This window comes from Neopsephotus bourkii, unplaced genomic scaffold, assembly GCF_033783945.1.
Source record: "Neopsephotus bourkii isolate Nb327-2 ecotype Australia unplaced genomic scaffold, CSIRO-AGI_Nbou_v1 NB_1707, whole genome shotgun sequence".
In the NCBI taxonomy this organism is placed as follows: Eukaryota; Metazoa; Chordata; class Aves; order Psittaciformes; family Psittacidae; genus Neopsephotus; species Neopsephotus bourkii.
In genome coordinates, this window is record NW_026902181.1 from 5,903,415 (window position 1) to 5,923,679 (window position 20,265).

General features: G+C 41.1%; 1 protein-coding gene and 1 long non-coding RNA gene across 4 annotated transcripts; both read left to right on the forward strand.

The window, feature by feature from the left end:
• Positions 1-261: 261 nt before the first annotated feature.
• On the forward strand, positions 262-18,996 carry XRCC3 (X-ray repair cross complementing 3). Of its 3 annotated transcripts, XM_061376342.1 has the most exons (9): positions 262-338; positions 591-694; positions 1,463-1,560; positions 1,905-2,042; positions 2,961-3,173; positions 13,360-13,514; positions 15,612-15,824; positions 17,166-17,212; positions 18,502-18,996. In XM_061376342.1, the coding sequence occupies exons 3-9, from the start codon at positions 1,506-1,508 to the stop codon at positions 18,722-18,724; spliced, it is 1,044 nt and encodes a 347-aa protein (XP_061232326.1). In that variant the 5' UTR covers positions 262-338; positions 591-694; positions 1,463-1,505; the 3' UTR covers positions 18,725-18,996. The 3 variants fall into 3 exon arrangements, with proteins under 3 accessions (XP_061232326.1, XP_061232329.1, XP_061232327.1); XM_061376345.1 differs by lacking the exon at positions 591-694 and having other exon boundaries at positions 298-338; XM_061376343.1 differs by lacking the exons at positions 262-338; positions 591-694 and having other exon boundaries at positions 1,235-1,560.
• Positions 8,575-11,825, forward strand: LOC133224658 (uncharacterized). Its single transcript, XR_009728919.1, has 3 exons — positions 8,575-8,968; positions 9,897-9,997; positions 10,129-11,825. It is a non-coding gene; the product is annotated as an uncharacterized LOC133224658 (long non-coding RNA).
• Positions 18,997-20,265: the final 1,269 nt, after the last annotated feature.

Consider the following 20,265-nt stretch of genomic DNA (forward strand, 5'->3'; position numbering starts at 1 on the left):
ATTGCTTGGAATTTAAAGTAGGCGTGTTATTCCTTCCACACCCCTTTAGGTGCTCGGGGCGCATGTGCAACTGGAATTGTCGGCCCCACAACCCGGAAGGGAAGGGCATGCGCGCCACAGTCACTCCTCGTGTTCCGTGTTGGGGGAAGCGTGATAGCCAATCAGCGATAGCGACGGCAGCTAAGAGAGTCCCGCCCACTCCTTGAAGCAGCGCCCTACCATTGGCTGTCCTGCCGGAGCGGTGGCTTTGAGGAGTTTTGATTGGCCTGCAGCAAGTGACGTCACAGGTACGCTGCTCGCCCATTGGCTACGGGTTGTTGCGGTGGCTCTGGCGGTGGGTTCGTAAGCGGGCTGAGGGCGCGCGCCGTGCTTGGGTGGTTTCTGTCAGGGCAGAGCTGGGTGGCTGGTGCTGTGCTGCGGTGGGCCCTGCTGCCCTGCCTTCCCTCCGCGGGCCCTCACTGCACTCCCTTCTGTCCCGTTCGCCTTTCCTTGGGCTAGGGCTGTGGCAGATCCGGGCGGCCTCCGCGGCGCTTCATACGTGGGAGCCGCCTGACTTCTCCGTGACTTGTTTCTCCTGATTTCTCTCTTAGGGCCTCAAACGGTGGTCGCCCTGGAGCGGCTTTGTGTGCCCGGGCTGTACAAAATGGTTTGGAACCCGTCCTGTCAGAGGTCACCATAATCATGATTGACATCAGTAAGCTTTGACTTCTAGCTCTTGTCAGAATGCTGCTTTACATAGGTGTTGCTCAAACATAACTATTTCTTTTCCTGTATTTGTTCTGCCGTCGGGATCCACGGCAACTTCTCCTCCATGTTAAAAAAGGGATTGTTCATTATGTCGTATATTCTTACCTAACTCCCTTGGGTCTGCCTCAAGCCTTCATAACGATGATCTGAATGATAGTAACAAACCTCTTCCGGGCAACTCTAGTGCTAAGTTATTGTGTTTCAGATCAAAGTATTAAAAAGTGTTTAATGTTGTTTCAAGAAACAAACTGATTTTAATGTTTTAATGCTAAATTTGCTATTCGTTAATCAATATACGTTTGACTAACCTATGTATGAATGGTCCTGGATCATCGTACGTTGCACATGCATAAGATTTATTTTCTATTTGAAAATTAAAAACTGATGTAAAAAGTGTCTGGATAGAAATGACTGTCCAACATATTTGTGGGCTTTGTTCAATCCAGAGCAAAAGCACTATGCAGAGTTACAAGCCATTGTAAGCCATTACAAGTGGCTAGTAGCTCTTAACAGCAGTATTACAGGTTGAACTCTTTAACAGGGTATATATGTCAACAACTGTCTGAGAAGACTTCTGCCAATGTGCTGAATAATTATTTTTCTAAAATAACTGATAAATGTATCATTAAAAAGTAAGAATGTATACTAGAGACTTTTGAATGATGCTTACTTGTCTTGTTGCATATATATCTGATAAAACCCACTTTAATTACAGATGATTGCCTGATGCACTGTTCATCTGGGTGCTGTATCAGAAAATGGATTGGGACCAGTTTGACTTGAACCCTAGAGTAATTGCTGCCCTTAAGAAAGGTAACTTATTTTGCCAGTGTCTCACTAATAGATCCGTCAGCAAAGTGTCTTTCTTCTGTGGGTATAAGCATATAGATGTACATTAGCATTTTAGAACTGTAATTGTTTCATAAGCAAGTTTTTTGAATAACTTGAAATTATGGCTTTTGCCCATGCTCCGATAATCATTTTCCAAACAATTTTATAGCATGTGTTGGTGCATTTAAAGCAAGTGTTGCCTGCCCAGCTTACAAGAATGCAGGGTAGACAAAGTAAATGAGTAGTAGGAAGTGGGAAGACTCTTACTTTTGTGCATAAAACTGTAATCTACCCCAAAGTACTTATCAAACTTCTTCTAATTTCAGCTGACATAAAATCAATAAAGGAGATTTTAAATCTTTCTGGAGCAGACTTGCAACGATTGATGAAACTGTCCAGTGCAGATATACAGTGCTTATTGAAAACGGTCTCTCACATGCTAAGGAGAAACAGTATGCTTACAGGTAGTACAGTCAATACAAACCCCCCTGTTCTATTTAAGTCTTAAAATACCTCTCACTGGGAGAAAATATGGTTTTGGCTCCTCATTGACTCAGTAATGCAACTCTGAAAATGAAAAGGCAAGTGTTTCTATAGTGCTATGGTGAATTACTTAACTATGCAAAGGACAGCTCCTCTTAGAGACCTTAAAGGTACACAGAAGTGGGTGGGTGTCATTCTTCAAGATCAAGCCGGCTTGAAACAGAACAAAATAATTCTCCAGTCTGAAAAACTTGATTAAAGGAACAAAACATTTATTTTTTCTTTCTCACTCTCTCTCCCCCTCTTGCAATTTTTCTTTTGGACTAAGACTGGTTGAAAAACTTACATATTAAAAAACTACATAAACTGATTTGATATAAACATCTCATTCCAAAACAAGAAGGACCTAGTAGTTCCTCCTGTACAAATGCCTCATGGCAGCTCTGTATTAAAATTTATTTTTTTATGTGCATATGTCTTCAGGCTTTGGCGAGATGCCTGCTACACAGTTTCATAGTCTGCTGTAGCTTTCCATTTAGCATAACTGTGCTTGAACCTTGCTGGCAGTATTTTCTGAGGCTATAGTTTCCCACAGAAACTCTTTGGAGGCAGAGAAAGGAAAATAAGCTTTGAGAGGCGGAAAGGGCTCAGTGTAAACTCTCAGCTTTTAAGCAGGTATTTGGTTAGTAGGGCCTGTGGGGAAAGGGAGGTGGAAAGATGAGGCTGAATCAGAAAAATTCCCATCAACAAAGCCAGCATCTCTTATAGGCATACCTTTGGTATACAGCTTCTATTTTGTATCATTGCATGTTGGAAAGGTACTGAATGAAACTCCTCTTTTTTTTCTTTTTTTTTCCCTTTTTAATATTAAAAAAAAAACAACACCTCAAACCCTGCAGCACTTCAGCTTTACCAAGATAAAGATCATCGCACCTCTCAGCACCAGAAGCTAAGCCTTGGATGTTCAGTACTAGATAACTTGTTAAAAGGTGGCATTCCTTTAGTGGGAATCACAGAAGTTGCCGGGGAAAGTTCTGCTGGGAAGACTCAGATTAGCTTACAGCTGTGCCTTTGTGTGCAGTATCCTTACAAATATGGTGGATTAGAGTCTGGTAAGTACTGAAATGTAAGTACTGATTAATTTGGCATTTTGAGGAAATACTGTTTTAAGAACATCATAGAATAATAGAATGGTTTGGGTTGAAAAGCCACTTAAGATCACCTACTTCCAGTCCCCTGCCATAGGCAGGGACACCTTCCAGTACACCAGGTTACTCAAAGCCCTATACACCCTGGCCTAGAACGCTGCCACGGATGAGGCATCCACAGCTTTTCTGGGCAACCTGTGCCAGGGTCTCACCGCCCTCATAAGGAAGAATTTTTATTTAATGTCTAATCTCCCCTCTGTCAGCTTAAAGCCATCAGTGCACTGAAGTAGATGCACATATTCAGTGATGTCTTACCCTTACAGCTTTAGTAGTAAGCTACTTATTAATTGTCATAGAGAGAAAAGTATGCTCTGCACATGCCTGGCATCACATAACTTAATACAAAATTACTGTTGGCTGTTATTTGCTTACCTGCTGCTGTGGTTAAACTAGAATATATGAATATATGAAAAGCACTGCTGTTGTAAGTAGTCACTGACTCCTCAGGTATCAACCACAGCAAAACAGCTTGTCTGATGATTTTCCACAGACACCTCTGGTATGTGTTATACCTGAGTTGGGGATTTTGAATTTCAAAGAGTATTTATTTTGATAACTATAATTACAGGGATTTACAGAGTAAAATTGATGGAAATATAATTAAGGACAGTTAATGTTTTGTGTGGCTTTGCCAAAGTATACAGGTCTGTTCTTTGAGTATCAGTTTTTGACTGTCTGTCACATTAATCTAACTCCTAATATTTACTAGTTTTTTTCTAGTGTTCTATGCTGTGTTAGAAAGGAAGGAAACTTCTGTCAAGTCTAAGAATTTGGTGTCCTGGTAATTTGACTTAGGTGTGTTTTGGCTGTGATCTTGACCTTCCTTCTATGCAGCACTGGCTTTATTTTGGCAGCTCAGTTGTTTGTTGTGGGGATACTTAATTATTTCTAGTACTATATCTACCCATATGGAAAAATTGTGGAATGTCCAAATGAAAATCTTGCTTAAAGGGCTGTAATTAGCCTGTGGCTTACGTTACTTTATTTCAATTTACGTCATTAATCAGAGCAGAAGCATATCTTTCGTTTGATTCCTTGGTGTGTTGCTGGTAACTGCTGCAAATAGTTTGAATGCATACACATTTGATTTGTGCTCCAACACTAGTCCTGATTTATGTTGAAACAAACCAGAACAGAGCACAGAAGGTGCCCAACATCTTTATGACACTCTTGTCTCTTGTGCCATACGTTGTAGGGCTGCAAAATGGCAAGTCTTTTCATTAATTGTGTTTGAAGATGGTTCTTGTTTCTTACGCATCTTGTACTTGGTGCTAGTAGGATTGCTTTGTTCTGCCTGTGTTCCACATCTACCCAATCCTAAGTGTCTCATGGAAGATAGGCTAGAATGGCCGGGCCATCATATCAGTGCTTCTGTGAGAGAACCAAAGTGTTTTGGAAGGGCTCAGAGGACAGCATGTTTGAGGATCATGAAGGTATAGAAGATGGAAATACCCTGCTGCTGGAGTTGGACAGTTAAGGGAGGGTTAGAATCCTAATTCTTGCAACTCTTTACTCTCAGTCAGATTTTAGAATCATAGAATAGTTAGGGTTGGAAAGGACCTTAAGATCACCTAGTTCCAACCCCCCTGCCGTGGGTAGGGACACCTCACACCAAACCATCTCACCCAAGGCTCTGTCCAACCTGGCCTTGAACACTGCCAGGGATGGAGCATTCACAACTTCCCTGGGCAACCCATTCTAGTGCCTCACCACCTTAACTGGAAAGAATTTCCTCCTTATATCCAATCTAAACTTCCCCTGTTTAAGTTTCAACCCATTACCCCATGTCCTATCACTACAGTCCGTAATGAAGAGTCCCTCCCCAGCATCCTTATAGGCCCCCTTCAGATACTGGAATGCTGCTATGAGGTCTCCACGCAGCCTTCTCTTCTCCAGGCTGAGCAGCCCCAACTTTCTCAGCCTGTCTTCATATGGGAGGTGCTCCATTCCCCTGATCATTCTCGTGGCCCTCCTCTGGACTTGTTCCAACAGTTCCATGTCCTTTTTATGTTGAGGACACCAGAACTGCACACAATACTCCAAGTGAGGTCTCACAAGAGCAGAATAAAGGGGCAGGATCACCTCCTTCGACCTGCTGGTCATGCTCTTTTTGATGCAGCCCAGGTTACGGTTGGCTTTCTGGGCTGTGAGTGCACACTGAAGCTGCCTCATGTTCATTTTCTCATCAACCAACACCCGCAAGTCCTTCTCCACAGGGCCGCTCTGAATCTCTTCCCTGCCCAACCTGTAGCTGTACGTGAGATTGCTCCCACCCAGGTGCAGGACCTTGCACTTCATGAGGTTGGCATCAGCCCACCTCACAAGTGTGTCAAGGTCCCTCTGGATGGCATTCCTTCCCTCCAGCGTATCAACTGAACCACTCAGCTTGGTGTTATCAGCAAACTTGCTGAGGGTGCACTCAATCCCATTGTCCATGTCAGCAACAAAGATGTTGAACAAGGCTGATCCCAACACCGATCCCTGAGGGACACTACTCGTTACTGGTCTCTAGCTGAACACTGAGCCATTGACCACAACTCTTTGTGTGCGGCCATCCAGCCAGTTCTTTATCCACTGAGTGGTCCATTCATCAAGTTGATGTCTCTCCAATTTAGAGACAAGGATGTCGTGTGGGACAGTGTCAAATACTTTACACAAGTCAAGGTAGATGACATCAACTGCTGTACCCTTGTCCATCAGTTCTGTAGCCCCATCATAGAAGGCCACCAAATTGGTCAGGCAGGATTTCCCCTTAGTGAAGCCATGCTGGCTGTCACCAAGCACCTTGTTGTTTTTCATGTGCCTTAGCATGCCTTCCAGGAGAATCTGCTCCAAGATTTTGCCAGGCACAGAGGTGAGACTGACTGGTCTGTAATTCCCAGGTCATCCATTTTCCCCTTCTTGAAAATGGGGGTTATATTTCCCTTTTTCCAGTCATCGGGAACTTCACCTGACTGCCATGATTTTTCAAATATGATGGACAGTGGCTTAGCCACTTCTGAGCTTGTAGCAGGTGATCCTTGAATATCAACCAGCAGTCTTGGGGGCCCCCCTGCCCTCTAGGGCTATATCCCATGGAACCTTACTAAGCAGGTTCCTGAAGAGGCCAAAGTCTCCTCTCTTGAAGTCCAGGGCAGTGAGCTTGCTGCACACTCTTGTAACTGTCCTGAGGATCTCGAACTCAACCATCTCATGATCGCTGCATCCAAGGCTGCCCTGGAGCACCACATTTCCAATGAGCCCTTCCCTGTTGGTGAGCTTGAGGTCAAGCATGGCACCTCTCCTTGTTGGCTCCTCTATTACTTGCAGAAGAAAGTTGTCTTCCACACAATCAAGGAACCTTCTGGATTGCTTGTGCCGGACCATACCATCCCTCCAACAGATATCAGGGTGGTTGAAGTCCCCCATGAGAACAAGGGCCTGTGAATGTGAGGCTTTCCTATCTGTAGAGTGCTTCATCCACAGAGTCCTCTTGACCAGTCGGTCTGTAACAGATCCCCACAGTAATGTCTCCCATCGCTGTTTTCCCTTTAACCCTGACCCACAAACTCTCTGTTGACTGCTCACCTGTCCCCAGCCAGAGTTCCATACTCTCCAGCCTATCTCTAACATAAACAGCAACTCCCCCTCCCCACCTCCCAGGCCTGTCTTTTCTAAAGAGCCTGTAACCTTCCATTCCAACACTCCAGTCATAGGAGCCATCCCACCATGTTTCTGTGATGCCTATTATATCATACCCCTGTAGATGTGCACACATCTCTAATTCTTCTTGTTTGTTCCCCATGCTATGGGCGTTTGTATAGAGGCATCTCAGGCGAGCTCCAAATGTAGCCGGCTCATTGGCTGGAGCGGCTGGAATATCTCTACGTTGCTCCGAGCATTTATTATAGGTGCTGGCAACTGACTGGGTGTGTTGGGGTGGAATGATGCCCCCCTCCCTCAACACATCTAGTTTAAACCTTTTTTGACTAGCCTGGCAAGCCTCCTACCAAAACTGCACCTCTTCAGCTCCACCAGCCTTCAGTAGACCTGGCCTACAAACCTGGTTCCCGTGTTTAAGACACCCAAACCCCTGACTATGGCACCACCCTTTTAACCATTTATTAACCTGGGCAATCCTTCCAGCCTTTTTAAGGTCCTCCCCTGTATCCTGAAGAATTGACAAAAAGACTATCTGAGCTCTGGAGCCCTTAACCACCTCTCCCAGTGCTCTGTAGTCCTTCTTCATGTTCTCCAGGCTACTGCTGTCTACATCAGTACCCACATGGATGACTAGAAGTGGGTAATAGCCAGTGGGACTCACTAGGTGAGGCAACCTCTCTGCAACATCCCTGTTCTGTGCCCCTGGCAGGCAACACACCTCCATTGAGACTCGGTCAAGCCAACAGATGGGTACCTTTGTCCCTTTCAAAGTAGAGTCCCCTACCACTATGACCCGCAGCTTTTTCCTGGCAGCACAAGTAGAGATCTTCTTTAGCAGTGCCTCAGCCTGTTGTTAATGTTGCAAGGGTGTTTCCTCAGCAGCCCCCTGCAGAACTGCAAAGCGGCTCTGGGTGGGGACAACAGATTTAGGAGGAAGCCCCTTGCTTTTAATTGTCCTCTTCTTCCTTTTTTTTTTTTTGGGTTCTTTTTGGTTTTTTTTTTTGTTACTATTTCCCAGCTTACAAGGTTAACGGCCTGCTTCTTTCCTCCATAAGCTACAATGGATGCTTGAAGCCCCTGCACAGTTTGGGCCTGGAGCAAGCAGTGCTGCTTCCTCTCAGCTTCCCATATGTTACAAGGCATGCAGTCATAGCAGAAGATACTGTTTACATAGCACACAGAAAATGAAACTTGATTTTGCTTCAGTCTGTAAGTAAGGGTTTATGTTGAGTCTCTCATGAGAAACACAGGAACTAAAAACGTTAAGTATGAGACGTTTTATTCTTTAGGAAGCTTGAGAACAACAACAGTGCTTAGTCACTATCACAGTAGCCTAATGCTACCAATAGGAGATTAATCTTGGTGCTAAGACTTTGCTACAGGTTTAGAATTATGTTGGGGTTTTTGGGAGGGGGTTGTTTGTGTTCTTTTGCTGTTGGTTTTGGTTGTGTTTGGGGTTGTTTTAGTGCTAGAAACTTCCCCTCTCTAAGGTGGTGATGTTGAAATACGTTTCTTTAGACAGTATGGAATTATTGTGTATTTCCTTCATTTGACTTAGTGCTAATCTTGCTTACAATTCTGAGTGCTATGAGGCTGGCAGCAAACAGAAATTAGGACATGCTTTGCCCCCAGGTTCTCTTTCTGCCATTCAAAGAATGTCAGTTATGGTCAGTTGCGTGTTGGCTGAATTTATTTTATATTCATAAGTAATGCAAGAATATAACATGACAAATTCAGATCCATATTAGAGTTCTGAATTAGAAAAAGTCTGCTACTGATTCTTTGTAACAGGCTGGTTTGGTGCATGACAAATCAGGTTCACAGGACTCAAAATTTGTCCCTTGAAGGAGGGTGTTTTTTTTGGTGTGTTTAATTTTTGTTTGTTTTGCTTTAGGGTGGTTTTTGGTCAGCAACCACTTCCATCAGTCTAACTGAAAGTAGAGCACTGGGATTTGATGCAATTGCTTTGAAACAAAAGTTTTTGTGAGGAATAATGTTTATAGAATTACTGAGGACAACTGACTCATTAAGAACTTCTCTCAGCTTCTTTCTCAAAAGTGGTAACTACCCTGATTCTTGACTTATTAGTGTTGACAACTTCTTAATAAACTGTAAATAGCACTATGTCATAGGCTTTTCTGTTTGCCTTGTACTACTGTCCTCTTGTTTTTTAGGTTATGGCAATTCATTTATCTTTAAAGAGACATGAATATTTAGTGCTTTTGCCTCATAATTAGGCATCAGCCTTTTATACTGAGTTTAGGTATTTGTCAATCTTTTCTAGCCATTGTAACTTGGCTATGAAGTACCTACATTTTTAATGCCTAGGTGTGTGTTCGCTTAATCAAACATTAAATTGTGGCTCAAGCTGAAGTTTGTGCTTCAAATAAAAACTGAAAAGGCTTGATGAAGGTCCAGCAGGAGAGAGCGCTATTCTCATTGTACTGTGCAACTCAAATTTTAAGCCGAGGCAAAGCTCATCTGATGTATTTTATGTCATTTAACTCTTAAAGTTCAAGATGCAGATTGCATACATGTTTTGTGAAATGGGCAGCAGTTCAAGAAAAAACAGGTTGTCCTTGTGTCCATCACAAATGGATTAGTTACGTATTCAGAGTACAAAATCTGCTGTAGTGGATTTACCTGATGTCAAAGAAGTGTTACAGAAGAGTGCAAGGTTGGTAGGTGTGAATGCTGGTATTTACAAAACTGAACCGAGGCAGAGAATACTCTATGAAGTAGAACTGTTATTAAGAAGGAATTCTTGATTCTTTTGGTTTTTTTTTTCTTTTTTTTTAACAAGTATTTCACTAAAAAGAGTTAACCTGACTAAATGAGCTCACTTGAACTTCAGAACTGCTGTCATGGTTTTACAAAGAGGTTAGTGTGTATCTACTGACCAGGATTTTTAAATGTAGGCTACTGGACCAGTGGAGGAGAGAGGACCAGTTTTTTGCTTCTCCAGCAGTTCGTTTTTCCCTACAGGTATTATTACCACTTCACAGTTATCTTGTTAGCCTCGAATTTCTTGTTCATCAGGTATAAACATGAAACCTGGCCACAGCTGCATATATGTTTGTAAAACAGTAAGATTGCTTGATTGTTTTGTACTCTTCTGCTTTTCCCTTACGTTTGTTCTTATCACTTTTCTTATTACTGTACTGAAATTATCTGCAACAAAGATCTTAAGGAGGATTTTATGTTTCTTTTTGTCTAGATAAGTTAATTTAGGGAAAAATTCTCTGCTTTGAAATGTTCGAATGTTGCAGTAACTCCAGATTGAAATACAATTATGCAATCAGTGAAGCACCTATCTATGTAGAAACACAAATCTGGTTTTAAACACCATGAAGTCTCAAGTAGTAGACATTCTGTGCTTTCTAGGTAAACCAAGGAGAGGACAAGGGACATATCACTTAGAAGCAGGTCTGATCTTTAAAAAGCAGATGATTTCTCTGTAAGCCACTATTCACGGTAAAAAAGTCCCTGTCTTTCAGAAACAGGCAATATTGTGCAAAAGGCAGTCAGCTGTGATTAAGAATGGTGGTTGAGAAATCCATTTACTTTAGGAATTATCTCAACACAAGTTAGCACAGCTTTTGTCAGTATGAAATTCAGAAGCAACATGGGCTTAAGGAAGCTGCATATCTTGGTGGGTTTTCTTTGTTTCTTTGTTTACTTGCTTTTTAATTTGCACCATTGTGATTTTCAGCTTTGTGGTGTGTTTCACGACATAATTGCTGCTCTGAGTGAGTGTTGGTGCTAGATATACCTTGTGATTAGACATTTTTCTTGACTTAGCTTTTTAGAAATTGTGAAACTGAAACCTGATTGGGAATCAGTAGTAAAGGCCTTAGTAAAGGTACTCACCTGCCTATTTGATACTCAGCTGTCACTGTCAAGTTGGAAAGGGATAGGAAAATTAGTCCCAATTAGGAGAAATTAACCTAGGGAAATAGTGAAGAAAATTAAGGTTCACGTAATTAATTGTTTACTAATTAGCTACTTAAAAAGCCTTTAGCAGTTAAGTGATATAATTAATAGGTTACTGTGTTTTCCTTGCCTGAGCTTCACCCAACTTCAGGCACTATTTAAGAAGCTGCTGATTATCACTGTAAACTTCATGGAGTCAAGTAAATGTGGGCTCATTTATTCATTTATTTATTTAAAATTTTCCTTTGCTGATAGAACCTTGTACCTGCACTCATTTGTGTCTGCAGGTATTGCAAATTGCTTCAGCTGTAATTACTGAAGGCAGCATTTATTCCATCCACTCAAGTGCTAGGAAAAAAAGTGGGCAAAATCCAGAACATATTCATGGTTCAACTTCTTAAGTTTTGTATACGGTAGTTCAGGAATCATGATGAGATCATGACAGCTCAGACTGCTAATGCTCTATTGCAGTCCTTATTCACTGCCAAATGTTACAAACTGCTAACACCCCTCATGGACATGAGTATATACACAATGAAACTGGGCAGTTAAGAATGGAGGCTGAATTTGAGTGATAAGTGCTGTTGGCTGCCAGAGCCAAAGAAAGTAAAAAGGAGCTGAAGTATAACTTGAAACTGTTATTAAGTAGGATGAAAATAGAAACTGTGGAAATATTTCAGGACCTCCTGTGGAAGGCATGGATGATGATGAAGCATTTGTCCATGTGACAATAATTTAGGAAGTTCTTTAAATCTCAGCTGTCAAAATTATTAGCTTCATCTTTGTCTTACATTCTCAGAATTCAATACCCTGTGTTATACAGGTGTCCATTAGCAAAATATTTTTATTGATAAAGTAACTTTTGATTTCCACGTGATCCCATCCTGAGATCTCTCAGTTCCTGCTGTTGGAGATATAGTTTTCATAATTTTTTCAATGGAACATATAAAGGATTTGGAAGTTGCTTCTGGAAATGGGACTTTCCACCATTGGGATGGAAATGTTCAGGATATCACAGATTGCCAAACACATCAGCTGCTAAACTGTGTTAGCAGCATCAGTCACTTCAGTGAGTGGACTTAATCCTTAGATGTAACCCTTCAAGTATTAGCTGATAATTCCAGGTAGTTCTGCAGTAACAGTAACAGTTTTATTTTTTTTTAATAAATATTGCATAATTTGTTTGATTTCCCCAGCATCTTTGATGCGTATGGTTAATTTTCTCTGCAATAACACATACTTGTTAACCAGAAACCACAGTAAAAATACATAGCTATCACTCACAGTAATAGGATTGAAGTATAATACTTCTTATCTAATCTGTCATTTTCAGGAAAGAGTTAATTGGACTGAGATTGGATGAGTGATCCTCTTTAAACAGACTTACCCATTGTAGCAATAAGTACCCCTCCACTTGTAAATTTAAAACAAGGATGTTAAAAACAGTGAGTGAAAGTACTGTGTCTGGCAGGGACAGGGAATTTTCTTCACAGTTCACTGCTGTGCATTATATTTCTGACCAGAATAGGCAAACTCTGAGGCGTTCCTCTGTTTGTGGATTGGATAAATTATGATACCTGTAATAACCCGATTTAGATGGTTGAGGTGTTCCACCACTATGTAAGATGAGTGTCACCTAGTGGAGAGTACAAAAAACCCAATCGTATCAGCAGGCACCAAAAACAGGACCTGGCAACTATGGGAAAGTCATAAGAGTGGGTTTTTTGTTGTTCATAATTGATTCAATATGGCTACAAAAAACAGTAACATGAATTTCCAGGTACACATCTAGCTTTTGGGTGCAGAATGTATTATAGAATAGTTAGAATAGTTAGGGTTGGAAAGGACCTTAAGATCATCAAGTTCCAACCCCCCTGCCATGGGCAGGGACACCTCACACTAAACCCTCTCACCCAAGGCCTTGTCCAACCTGGCCTTGAACACTGCCAGGGATGGAGCATTTACAACCTCCTGGGCAACCCATTCCAGTGCCTCACCACCCTAACAGGAAAGAATTTCCTCCTTATATCAAATCTAAACTTCCCCTGTTTAAGTTTCAACCCGTTACCCCTTGTCCTATCACTACAGTCCCTAATGAAGAGTCCCTCCCCAGCATTCCTATAGCCCCCTTCAGATACTGGAAGCCTGCTATGAGGTCTCCACGCAGTCTTCTCTTCTCCAGGCTGAGCAGCCCCAACTTTCTCAGCCTGTCTTCCTACGGGAGGTGCTCCAGTCCCCTGATCATCCTCATGGCCCTCCTCTGGACTTGTTCCAACAGTTCCATGTCCTTTTTATGTTGAGGACACCAGAACTGCACACAATACTCCAAGTGAGGTCTCACGAGAGCAGAGTAGAGGGGCAGGATCACCTCCTTCGACCTGCTGGTCATGCTCCTTTTGATGCAGCCCAGGATAAAGTTGGCTTTCTGGGCTGCAAGCGTATTATTTTTGTGCTGTTAAGCAAAGGGTGTGTAAGAGCCCTGTTGTAATAACAACGGTGCTTTCCTTGACTGTAGGAGCTGTCTACATTTGTACAGAAGATGTCTTCCCAAGTAAACGTTTGCAACAACTCATAGATCAACAACATAAGCTGCGAGCAGATGTTCCAACTGAAGTCATACAGAAGATCAAATTTGGAAACAGTATTTTTGTCGAACATGCAGCAGACCTAGTAAGTAGTAACACAAATTAAGAGTGTACAATTATTACACTATAATCCAGTAACCTCAGGGTGATTTTCTTCAAATAGGAGACCTTACAAAAAGGTTGAGTGATCTAAGATTTGTAATGAATACTACTTAATCTCTCCCATTTGTTGTTAAAGAACTATTACAGTATTTTTATGAAGTATATTAAAATATAAATATTTTTAAAGAATAAATAATATAGTGAATTTTTATAAGTCGTTATGTTTATTAAAACCTCTTGCCCCTTTACCTGTAAGATGCCATAGTAGAACTGGAGGGGAAAATATACAACCTGAGTACTGTGTTTTTGCCTTGTAAACGTCCTTTGTTGTGCTTTTCTTAAGTAGCTGTTAATAATGCTCTTTACTGATAGAACATCTGAAGTTCTGTTTTCTCTAAGGCTTGCAAGTAGCATCTCTGAAATCATTCCAGTTGTTGGTATTTTTGAATTGTAGTTTGCAAGTGTAAGAAGATCCTGTACATCAGTAAGCTTACCACTTACTGTGTAGTCCATTCAGCAGCTAAGCTACCTTCTCCGTGTCCCTTTCACTGGAAGTCTTAAACTTCTAATTGTAGTTTCTGGAAGCTACAGAGTATGTTATTATATAAATGAGAGAACTGCCCAATACTAGTATGTACATCTCTCTAAAATACCTTTAAAAGTAAAACATCACACTCATTGGTAAGTCCAGTAACTGCACATTAGATGGTTACAATTCATAAATTGTTATATATAGATTCAGGTTTTGTTTGTGTGTGTATCCATATACATAGGCAGATGACAGCAGCTGAAGTAGAAACCCAAGTCACAATTATGGTCTGCATTTTCTTTCACACCAAAGTTGTTTTTACTTGCTTCATGCAGAAGAATCCAGTTGTGTATTCACTTGAAAAGAATGAGTCTTGTGCAAACAGAAGGACCACTTACAACACAGAAGTGTTTGAAGTGCTGCATAGTTTCCTGTAGATGTATCAGTAAGTGAAACAAAAGAAACAACAACAAAAAAATCCCTTTTCCAGAATGGAAAGTAGCTGTATATTCTTCAGAGCAACTCTTTCCCATCAGTTAAAAAAAATGAAAAGCCTTTGCTATTATAATGTTTTGTAGAAAGCTGCTCATTCAGTAGAATAGAACTCACTGTAACTCAGACTGGAGAATTCCAGTTCAACTTGAAAAGCTGTGGAATGCTGGAGGATATTTTATTTTGTCTGAATGCAAGCTCCTAGCTGGGAACCTCTCTTCGATGTAAAGAGTGGCACCAGTCAGAAGTGTGACCCTCACATTATTTTATTTTTTTCTTGCCAACACTGAAATTTCTGATGGCCAGAAGCAGAGATTATCACTGTGAGCTTGTTCTCCTTTCCACTCAGCTGCTGTAGACCACATTGTTAAAGACAAGCACCAGGCTACAATGACCTTATTATATAATAGATGCTGAGCTCTACAAAATATTTGTTAGTTAAAGATCCTGCAACTGAAGTGTTTGGTGACTTCAAAATATTAAATTAATAAAACTGGAACAGGGAGGGAGGATGTAAGTTGCAGTGTTCATTGATTAAGCCTCTCAGTCAATATGGATTTGGTGTAGCAACTGTGTATTTTACTGCTAATGTATCTTTAATGGAACAGTGATGTAGTCTATAACTTTGGTTTTAAATATTTAATATTAGTCTTGAGTTCTCAGTGTTTCAATGAGAACCACTCTTGCAAAATAGAATGGCTTAGGATGGTAGTATTGCATTCTTGAGATTTGAAATATTAGTAAACAGCTGACTCAAGTCAGAGCTGCAGATAACTGTACATGCAGTTAGATTTCATGGCAGGGGGGGTTGGAACTAGATGATCTTAAGGTCCTTTCCAACCCTAACTGTTCTATGATTCTAAATGACCAGATCTCTTTATTCTTAAAGCAGAAGACGTTTGTGAAAAATGGTTACTGGTGAGGCTTAAAGCCCCACAAACTCACTTTATGATTAGAAACTCCATCAGCTTCTGTTTCAGCAATGCTATCTGTAGTTACTACCTCAATTTTACAAACGGGTATTTGAACTGTTCTAATACTGACTGTATTTCACGGTAGGATACCTTTCACAACTGCATTACTAAGAGGATTTCCCTGCTGCTTACAAGAGGCATGGTGCGGTTGGTGGTCATCGATTCTATTGCTGCCTTATTTCGATGTGAATTTGGAGCTTCAGATTCTGTTACGAAGGCTCGGTATTTGCAGACATTTGGAGCACAGCTTCACAGTTTAAGCACTAGATTCAGGACTCCAATAATGTGTATTAACCAGGTATGACATGAAAACTGCTGCTTAGTTTAGAGGGACCATTTAGTAAATGGTTGGGGAGGAGGAAATCTGTGTATGCAGATTTCTTGGTGTTATATTTAACATTGCCAACTGAGTATTATTGACTGGTGGAAACTAAAGCTTGATTAAACTGGTGTACTTTAAACTAGTAACTGTTAAAGTCTCAAAGAATATAATTTAAGGTTCTTTAGACTGTTAATGACTTCAAAGGCTGACCATTAAACCTGATGAAAATAGATACATATAGAAACTGCACCAAGTATCTAGCTAAAATAACAGGAGTTCTTAACACTAACTTCAAATGCCATTGCCAGCAGGATTGCTTTGGGAAGTTATATTTCACATACACAGGAGGCAATGAAACACCAAGGACTGTGCTGTATTTTTGTGCAGCTCAGCACTTCTGTGTAACTGCTGAGATTAGTAAAACGTTAGAAATCATGCAGCCAAAAAACCCACAATAGCACTAGTCAAGAGTAATAGTCTTTTGAGAATACTAGACAAGATGCTACATCTGTCCTCTAGAAGTCGCATGCCACTGCTCTTAGCCAAATCACAAATCGAAGGAGCATGTGCATGCTGGAGATAAAGCATTGACACTTGGAATGTGGCCTCAGAAAGGGGTAAGTAGACGTGTAGGCAATCCACTACTGGGACACTCCCTTTCCAGTGGGCCCCTCCATCCAGTGAGTAAGTACTCAGCCCTGAATTTTCCTCCTCACAGCAGAGGAGAATGGGGTAGGAACAAAAGTTGAACTAAAGAAGTTACAAACAAGAAGCATTTTGTATCAGGAAGAAGGATGTTCTAGAAACATCAAGTCAACTCTTAACTCGTTTGATTTGTTTCTACGAGTAGTTCTGGAATTATGGAACAGACAATGTGTAAAACCTTATATTTACTACCATAACTGGAGCGGAGTGTATTGGAATTCATACCTAGCAGTAATCAGAACAGCTTTCAACCATGTATAGTGGTTTTTTTTTCAGTAAGAATCCCATTAAGATTCAGTAGGATTTAAATTTCAGCCTCGAGTTACTCCTAATGTTTTAACCGATTTTATTATTTTTAACGATTTTAACATCTGGTAGTAGTTAAATTCATATAACCTGTAGCTAGCTAAATAGTTGTAGTACTGTAAATTAAGATTATACCTCACAACTTCTTTTTAGTTTGCCTGGAAAGAATAAGGGTTTTCTAACTTGGCTTAACATGTGATCCAGTAACTTGGGTTTTTGTAGCTTCATTCCCTTCCCTGTCCTTGTGCTTGCTAAAAACCAATGCATAACTGCAGGTCAACTTCAACCATCATTTTCCTGTTTTAGGTGACTGATACAGTGAGCGAGTCAGAAGCTGCTCAGTGCGGTTGTAGGTAAGTAATCTGCAACAGAAATGCAACAGTGTCACACACAGCAGCATTTAACCACTGTATTTTTTATAACTCCAGTATAATCTACCAGAGCGTGTTAAGAGTGGTATGGTATATGTCATATATGCTTATGTGGTAATCCCTAATCAGCAGCTAGGGGGAATAAGTTAATGGCCATTGTACTTGCTTACGCAGGAATATTTTTGCTTCTCATCTCTGAAAGCTTGTCTTTGAAAGCTGGGGATGGACTTTTTACAAGGGCAGGTAGTGATAGGGGGAATGGTTTTTAACCTAGAAGAGAACAGATTCAGATTAGATATTAGGAAGAACTTCTTTACTGTGAGGGTGGTGAGACACTGAAACAGGTTGCCCAGAGAAGCTGCAAATGCCCCATCCCTGGGGGTGTTCAAGGCCAGGCTGGATGGGGCTTTGAGCAATCTAGTGTAGTAGAAGGTGTCTCTGCCCATGGCAGGGGGCTGGAACTAGATGATCTTGAAGGTCCCTTCGAACCCAAACCATTCTGATTCTATGACTAGAACTGAGTGCATTTTATGTCTTCTTATAAAAATACAGCAACTAAACCTTACTGGTTGATTTTGTTGCTTAAGAAAAAAAGCCTCTTTGACACAAAGATATTAACAGGATTCAAACATACATATTTCTTGTTTGAAGTCTAACTGTAATCTAGAGTTACTAGATAGGTAGGTGCTACATAAATGTGTTTCTGCGAGAACTTAGTTACGTCCTCCAGATTCAGAAAGTGACACAGAACAAGGATAAGGTTCAGTTTCCTCCTCCCACCCCTGGTTACGTTGTAATTCCCTTTACTGGAAGGACTGCATTCTTTGCAAGGAAAAAAAAAACGTTTTAAACTTCAGGTTGAAATGAATAGTTAAATATACCTGCAAATGGAACCCAAGGCCAACAGTTACATGGTTCAAATACTTACAGTTCAACCATTTTTGTATCACTATTTTCCTATCACAAGAGGGGACACACCAGAACAGATGCAGGTGTTCACAATGGCTGTAGCTGGAAGAATGACTAAATTATTCTGTATGGCATCACTTCTCTTCCCATTATTACCTTGATATAAAGAGAACCCAGCATGTAGCTTTGTGGGGATAGCCCATTAATCTTCATGTTTTAAGACCTGTAAGTTTAAATACAGCAAATGACGGTAAATACAGAGACAGTAGATCATTGCTTCCAGTGTAATTTTGTTACAACAGGAGTGAAGATAATTCATATTAAATTCATACATGCAGAAATCTGTAATGTTTTCTTTCTAGTGTAGCAGGTAACAGTGTCTCTCCAGCACTTGGAATAACCTGGGCAAATCAACTGCTAATGAGACTGATGGTCAGCCGAACACTACAGCCTGAGCGACCCCTTGGAGTAGTGTCACAGCACACTGGAAGTGTGAGGACTTTACGAGTAGTTTTTGCTCCCCATCTCCCTCTCTCCTCTTGCTACTATACAGTAAAAGTGGAAGGTGTAAAAGGAATAAAATAAATCCTTTGCATTGTAAAGAACTCTGCTCCAAAACCATACCAAAACTACTTTGCTTCAGGAGGAATTACTGGTTAAATTAAATTCTTCCTAGATGAGAGAAACGGATACTGAAATACAGAAAGAGTGATGTGACTGCATCAGGCGTTGTTAACATTGTGAAAGATCTCTTTATACCTGGATGTATGTTCACCACATTTTTCTGGTAAGTATTCTGAAGAAGAGTAGAGCTTTGGGTGGACAGAAGCTGAAGAATGAAATGTGATGTGTCAGTCCCCATGGTAGGGGAGACTCGATTTCTAGTTTAGCTTTAACAGCATGTTAATCTAGTGACAGCATGTGCTGCAGTAGTGTACCTTCTCTGTGTGAAGACCCACAAGGACTCAAATTTAGCTAGTGACGATTTTCTGCTGGTGTTTCTGGGCCTCATGCTGCCATTAAGTACAGCCATTCTTCAATCTGTAGGGCCTCAGAAATAGCACACAGCAGCTATCCTGTTTTAAAACAACTTGTTAATATTAGGATTAAAAAAATCCCAAACATAGATAGTTGATTTTAACATCTTACTTTAAGAATTAGAATTGTACCACTTTTGTACTATATGGACATACCTAGCTTCACAGAACTTTGTCATTTTTTTTTTAGCTATAGCTCTATTTCCTGTGTTCCGGTTCTCTCCCCTCACAGCAAAAGGCTCTTCGCATCTTCCAGTTAAAAACAAACCACACAGCGCCATCCTCTTGTTCTGCTCTACTGGCCCACCACTGATGCTGCACCAGGCAGCTTTAGAGCAAGGGCTCTGTTTATGTTCCTCCAGATGCTCTGCGCTGCTCTGTGGTTCATTGGATCAGGGTAATACTCTTGATCAGCCCCTGGATCACTGCCCCTGTAGCTTCTGCCCCAGGCTTTACTCAGCTGTGCTCCTGAAGGGCTGCTGTAGCAGGTTCCATCCATATACAGGGAGTGATTGCTTTTCTCAAATTTGCATTGTTAGAGCTTTATGTGTTTTTCTTTTCATTTTTGTGCTGTTTATCACAACTTTTTCTGTTATCCCCCAACTACAGCTCTGACATCTGCTTTCTCTAGTCACTGCTGAATTCTGTGTGACAGTAAGCCAGATGAAGGTACTCACAAACGTTTTCCTGCACGAGTCTCCTGATGTCACCTGTGTTGGTTCTTAACTCTCCAGCTGGAGGCTTAAATCTGATTTAGAGGCCATTTCCTGGCTCATCATCACACACAAACCCTGAGCCTCTAAAATGTAACCAACCCCCATGTTCATAGTCATCAGTTGCTTGCAGCAGCTTAATGTTCACCTGCAGGTCCTACCCCTTTCTGCAGTTATGCAGAGCCACAGTCAAAAACCCAGACCATTGCTCGCCTGACACTAGGATAGTGTTTGGGGTACAAACCCTCTTTGAAGCCTTCTGTCAAAAGTGGTGAAACATGCTGCAGTCTTAATAAATGCAAGTTAAGAACCTTCCCTTTATACAGCTTTATTCATCTTTGGATTGCACAATGGAGAGTTGTTACTATACAGGAAA

Excerpts from the sequence above, each read along its gene's own strand:
- XRCC3 (XM_061376342.1), top strand. The coding sequence starts at position 1,506 with ATGGATTGGGACCAGTTTGACTTGAACCCTAGAGTAATTGCTGCCCTT. Across the intron at positions 2,043-2,960 it reads GAGAAACAGTATGCTTACAG|CACTTCAGCTTTACCAAGAT; the intron begins GTAGTACAGTCA and ends CAAACCCTGCAG. Across the intron at positions 17,213-18,501 it reads GCTGCTCAGTGCGGTTGTAG|TGTAGCAGGTAACAGTGTCT; the intron begins GTAAGTAATCTG and ends TTTTCTTTCTAG.